This window comes from Sphaeroforma arctica (assembly GCF_001186125.1).
Source record: "Sphaeroforma arctica JP610 unplaced genomic scaffold supercont1.1, whole genome shotgun sequence".
NCBI classification, from domain to species: Eukaryota; class Ichthyosporea; order Ichthyophonida; genus Sphaeroforma; species Sphaeroforma arctica.
Window position 1 is genome coordinate 33671 of NW_014040557.1, and position 6008 is coordinate 39678.

Consider the following 6008-nt stretch of genomic DNA (forward strand, 5'->3'; position numbering starts at 1 on the left):
GTATTGGATTACTTGCGACTATAATTTGGTACTATAGAAATCTCAGAACAATGCCCAGCTGAAAAGATTATTAAAGTCATTTACACAAAGATATACAACCACTTCCGCGTCCTTAAGCGAGTAGTAAGGTACGCAATAAAACCAAGTGCTTGTATACACCACCGTCGGATCCTCTGTCCCGCGCCGTTTCCAGAGTTGCAATATCTAATCTTTCTCTCTCAAATACACTTCCTCAGTCCGGTCTGATTGGATTCTATGACTGCTGTATGGGAGAGGATAAGCAGCTGCGCGTGCAATACCGGTTCAAGGGCCATCTGCACGAAGTCACCATCAATGACGACGAACCACTGAGCTGCCCTAAGCGATGTAGGTGAACAATATCATATTCGCAAACGTGTGTTTTTTGTGTATGATTTATCATGTATATGCGTACGTGTGTCTGTCTGTGTTCATGGTAGGTTCTTTTGAAACATCTTGCAACTATCCATCTCCGTCTACCGCTACCTAGTGCCTGCTTGTGTATCGATTCAATACACTACTTAGATAGGTGGCTCGCCCTTTCCTTGACTCGTTGTTTTCCCAAACGATGGCTATCGATATATGCTGTTTTAAGTCTACACCTACGTATATCGGTCATCGTAGATGCTTCACAGTTCTTGGTGTCTATGGCGCCCGACGAATAGTTCATGGAGCAGTATGTTCGTATGACTTTGGCAACTAGACCTATACCTTTAAAACTTAAAAATTGTTTTGTGCGCATGAAGATTCTCCGTTCAATTTGGCGTCGAATTGTGAGAATGGCTTGCTCGCACATCTATTAATTTTGAAAGGTATTCTACCTTGCCCAATACGTACTGTCTCGTGGCATTTGATTCCCCTTATAAAATGTGGTATATGTGCATCAAGTTAGATATTTGACATTGAGGCTCAAACTATACATATGTATTCAACGTATTAACGTGCGTTCTTGGTAGTAGCGCCGCTCAAGAGCCAACATATTGTCTCAATACTCATGCACTCATTTTCCAACAACTTTGCAGCTCATGCCGTCCGAGCACGATGATGTAGACCTATTTAGATTCAAGTTAGATTTGGGGAAGTACCAGCCAAATGACCAGCTGGTAGATTGTTCGGTGGAGCGAAACACACGGAACGGCACATGTATCCTACGGATAGGATGGCCTTCTCGTGGTGGCAGCGTCCCTGCGTGCAGAAGCACATAAAAATGAGCTTAGAATGTAGTGAATGTATATATATAAATATAGTTTCCTGTATTTCCATCCCGCCAAGTTGTTATCGCTTCACGTGGCAGTCGTCGTTATCCCTAGCACTTAGGCATAGCACCTATATGTCGTCGGATGTTCGCTGGCGATGCAAAACTTTGAGGCTTGCAAGTCTATATACTGCAATATCTCTGTTCGGCGCTCATGGTGGGTATTTAATAGTTTCGTGTGGTTCTACATAGTCAGTGTGACAGAGTTCTAGTTTTCACAGTGATTATATGGGAATAAGATGCACCTATTTACTTGTCTTAAGTTTAAGTACGCAATACTGCGTGTGGCTGTGTGGCTATGCAGTGGCTCAGACCATGGCCGCTTTGGTTTTTGGCGATAAATTGAATTTGGTTGGTTACTGGAACAATGTGGCATTTTTAACCCTCGCTTGTGTTTTCTGAATCTCAGAATCTGAGGTCTCTCACTCTCCTTATGTAATAGTTGTGATGGAACCTGAAAATCAAAAATCCATGTATATGTCATAATGTCAATGTCTGTCCACTACTTTTTATTTGGCTGCTGGCTACATATAGTTATTACATAGTACCGACTACCGAGTGGTATTTAGCAGGTACGTATTCATTTACATAGTTTTGGAAAACATCAGTCAATGGACATTTATCCGTATTTAGGGCATTTTCTTGGTCCTCATAATAAATGCTTAGTTCTTCTATATTTTATATGCGTGTTGCAAGTTTCCTTGCAGAGACCATAGAAAACAAAACATCGATTAAGAACGCACACTGATTCTCCTTTCGGCACCGCGCAATTACCGTCAAGAGTTGCAGTTGCACGTGTACATACAACTCGACGAACAGATTCCTGTTCCATATTAATGGGATCAGATTTGGTACTATATGTTATGGATGAACAGAAGTTGGTACTTGAAGCTCACCCAGAAGTACTACTGTAGTTTCTGGCACGTTTTACTGTTTAAGTTGTGGACTGTGCGGAGTCTTCCTGTGATTGACGATATGGAACGTGACAATATATAATAAAATATATGTGTACGGGCCGCTGCGATACTTGAACAACCGAATTTATTACGGCACACCGATGTGAGTGCAGCCTTCGCTTGCACGTGCATATCGTTGCGCAAATCAGTGCACCCTGAAACCAATCAGCTTGTGCTCACATTGAGATTCTACCCGAGGCTAAGTTGGTGCCGAAGTACTTTGCTTAAAATTGTAGACCAAATAGCCTCCATCTCGAACCCTGATCGTCTCCGAATCTTGGCCGGCTCATACGAATCGTTTTAGCATAAAAGTAAATTGGATTTGACAAATCTGCCAGCCACCTACTTGCAGTTTCTCTGAAATCTTGAAATTCGCACAGAAACCTGGAACGAATATTTTATTTCGTATGCAGGCTTGCAGGTGGAGTACGTTCAATAGTAAAGGCAATGGCTAACATAGACGTTCTGTACTAGATCCGTGATTGCGGAGTGGTCGTTATACAAATCAATGCAATACACCTTCGCATCATCGGACTATGACACTTAAGCCAAACAATCTAAATTAATTGCCTCAGATTGCGCTGATGATAGTATACATCATAGCAGGATGGAGTGTTAACCACCCACTTCTCACGGGATCATCAAAAAGTCATAGCCCAGCGTGAAATCTCACAGTTGCACCTTTTCCTGCTCAAATCCATTGGCTTGCATCTAACATTTATATGTATATTCAATCCTACGACTCGGTTCTTACAGTTTTACATCAGCTTATTTTCTCTGTATAAAATCCCATTTGTTCCCATACAGATCCTTGAACACGACCACTGTAGCATACGACTCGACTCTGGGCTCCTCCAGGAACTCCACGCCTTTCTCCTTCATCTCATGGTAGTCTTCCCAGAAGTTGTCTGTGTTGAGAAACAACATCACACGTCCACCAGCCTGGTTCCCCACACAAGCAAGCTGTTCATCGCCCACTGCTTTAGCTAGTAGTAAACACGTACTGGTGTTGGCCTCTGCACCACGTGGGCGTATCACAACCCATCTCTTCTCAGGGCTTAGTGTAGTGTCCTCGACTAAAGTGAAGCCAAGCTTGTTGATGTAGAAGTCTTTTGCTTCGTCGTAGTCTTTGACGACCAGAGCTACGTTTGCGATCGAGTTCACCATTCTATTGATCTGTTCTATGTATCTCGCACAAATGTTGTATGTGACGAGGGGGTGCCTAGATAAATATGTCTCTCTCTACGAGTCTGGAGAACGGAAGGTCGGTAGACCATCGTCCGACGGGCGCTCGAGACGAGTCCGTTAAACGTATTTATTTATTTTTTTAAAACAACAAAACATAAAATATGTATGTAGAGTTGTAGACTTATGACTGAGTCTTGAGTCTGGGTCTCTGGGACTGGAAGTCTGTCCCGGACTCGTGTCCCACACGTTCCCAGTGATCCCTCTCCCGCCCGACCCGTGTGGCATAGCCTCCCTCTTAAAATGCTATTATTTTAACCTGGAGGGCAGGCTATGTCTCTGGCAGTCTGGAGTTTGGAACTCTGGTCCCGTGTTCAATTTTTAGGAGGCTATGCTGATCCGGTGATGCCCTGGATAAAGAATTAAAGCCTCTCGAAAATGACTTTCTCCATGGCTATCTCTCTCTGGGGGGAAAGACTTGACGGATAGAGTCTCTCGAAAATATTTAACGTTCTCTCTCTCTCTCTCGCTATTTCTTTATTTACATAGAGGAAGTCAGGAAGGTGTAGTATCTTTTCCACAGAGAATTATATTCCTCTGGAAAAACAAGTGTTTCACAATAAACCCCCGGTGAGACTTCCACCAGAGTCATGTTTCTACCTTGAATTCATAACTAAGGCTGCACGTTACAAAGTATCACGAAGTTCTAAATAAGGTGGCTAATCGCCTCCACGACTGGTTTCCAGGAATTTTATTTTCAGAAATAATCGCTCGTAAGGATTGAGATGTCGCTTATAGCACACATTTACACATTTTTGTGCTTGTCTGCTAATTTCACTCCGGCGTAGTTTTCCACGAGAGTTTTGATGGCTTTTCTTTACGAACAGTCTAAATACACACTGAAATAGAGGAATGATAAAGATGTTTTATGTATTTTGCTGCACTGTCACACATAAGGCAATGTGTTAAATTGTCACATTTATACATCATTGTCCCAAACACAACCTGGGTACCAGAGGAAGAACGCAATCTACACATTATTCGCACACCCCTCCCGTATTGTACATTTTTAAGTCTAAGAAGATGGATGCCTCAAACGAAGGCATCTACAGATTGTTTTAAAATTGTGCATGCTTGATTAAAATAATTTCGATAGTCAGAAATCAGGAGACCAAAAAACAACCTAAAACATCTTTTTGTTGTTGACATTGTTTTCTAGTAAACAACTCACTCCCCTGATGTATATCTCTCACTGATGCGATTATTGCAGTGGTCATAAGTTCAAGAACGGCCAAATAGCACACACAATCTGCAGTTCGTTTATCGATCGGGACTTGTGCCACACATCGTACTAATCAACAAGGCTGGATCGAGTACACCAAACCTCGATACAAATTGCCCTGACTGCTCTTCGATTAAATGTGATACTGTACGATATTCACGTTGCTTACATCTCGTAACATTTACCGCTATTAAAGTATGTATATTCAACTATGTGATGTGTGGGAAACCAGAATTACATTAATAGTCAAAAGCCCGGAGTTGTCACGAAGCAGGGGCAAAAGCCAAAAGATCATATTTGAAGAAGAAAAAGATAACAAATCACTATCAGTGCAATCACCTTTCTTTTTTCTTTTTTTTTCAACAAACCCTGAACACATACACATACAACATTCGCTTATATATATATTGTGAATATTGGTTGTATTTAAATACTAAGCGGTATAGATGCGCTAGTTCAGATCTCCAAACGATTATGTAGGCAGCCCAGTAAGTTCACGATCGGAGCTTGGGGTGGGTAGTTGAACTCACATGTATACCAAAATGCGCTTGGCAATTTGATCTATATCTTCGGATGCAGTCGGGAGTTCGAGTATATCAATAGTATTTAGAACTATCACCTATACATCCAATATGGCCGACCATCAAGTTAATCCTCCTTCTGGAGAAGAAGTGCGTGATCCCAGCTCCAGTGCGGATAAAGCAGTAGTACAAATGCGAACCCAAACGTCGACTGCGAGTGACCTGGTACAAAGTGAAATGCGCAATAGCCCCACCGAAGATCAATCTTGTGGTTTTGGAGATAGACAGATGCAACAAGCGCTGCAAGCGTCGGAAGAATCTGTCGATTCTACGCCAGGATCAATGAAAGATCCAATTACAATGTCGGATCATACACTGAAAGAAGTGGGGCAGAACCCAGCTCCGCAGATATCGGTGAAACCTGCCCCACTTCAAACAGGGCGTAAGAAAGGGCTGAAAGCTGGGTTAAAACTGGATCTCGGGAGTTCGTCGCGGTTCAATCGAAAAAACAAGTATGTGCTAGCGTTGTTGTTTTAAAGTGATTTGTATTTTGTTCACTTGTGTCATATATGGATATACAGAAGAATCCTGATTCATTGTTACTTGTGGAAAGCATCATTTATTTTTGCTCAAGAAGTCAAATCACATACGCCATTTGATTTCTAACTTCTATACATATACTTGTGAGGTCCAGAAATATACTGTATATGTATATTTATATATATATATATATATAACTATATATATATATATATATATGTGTGTGTGTGTGTGTGTGTGTGTGTGTGTGT

The 6008-nt window shown here is 41.8% G+C and overlaps 3 protein-coding genes across 3 annotated transcripts in view; 2 read left to right on the top strand and 1 right to left on the bottom strand.

Moving 5' to 3' along the window:
• Positions 1-1273, top strand: part of SARC_00004 (hypothetical protein) — a 10545-nt gene extending 9272 nt beyond the window's left edge. Inside the window, exons 13-14 of the mRNA XM_014306297.1 lie at positions 237-366; positions 1041-1273. Of these exons, the coding sequence (XP_014161772.1) occupies positions 237-366; positions 1041-1063 (153 nt within the window). The 3' untranslated portion in view covers positions 1064-1273. The remainder of the gene's footprint in view (positions 1-236; positions 367-1040) is intronic.
• A 449-nt stretch (positions 1274-1722) lies between these two features.
• On the bottom strand, positions 1723-3505 carry SARC_00005 (lactoylglutathione lyase). Its single transcript, XM_014306298.1, has one exon. The coding sequence runs from the start codon at positions 3394-3396 to the stop codon at positions 2998-3000; it is 399 nt and encodes a 132-aa protein (XP_014161773.1). The 5' UTR covers positions 3397-3505; the 3' UTR covers positions 1723-2997.
• A 1823-nt stretch (positions 3506-5328) lies between these two features.
• SARC_00006 (hypothetical protein) lies at positions 5329-5754 on the top strand (the record flags this gene model as incomplete). The annotated part of the gene is made up of 1 exon (XM_014306299.1): positions 5329-5754. One exon carries the CDS (start codon positions 5329-5331, stop codon positions 5752-5754), a length of 426 nt encoding a protein of 141 aa, XP_014161774.1.
• Between the last annotated feature and the right edge of the window lie 254 nt (positions 5755-6008).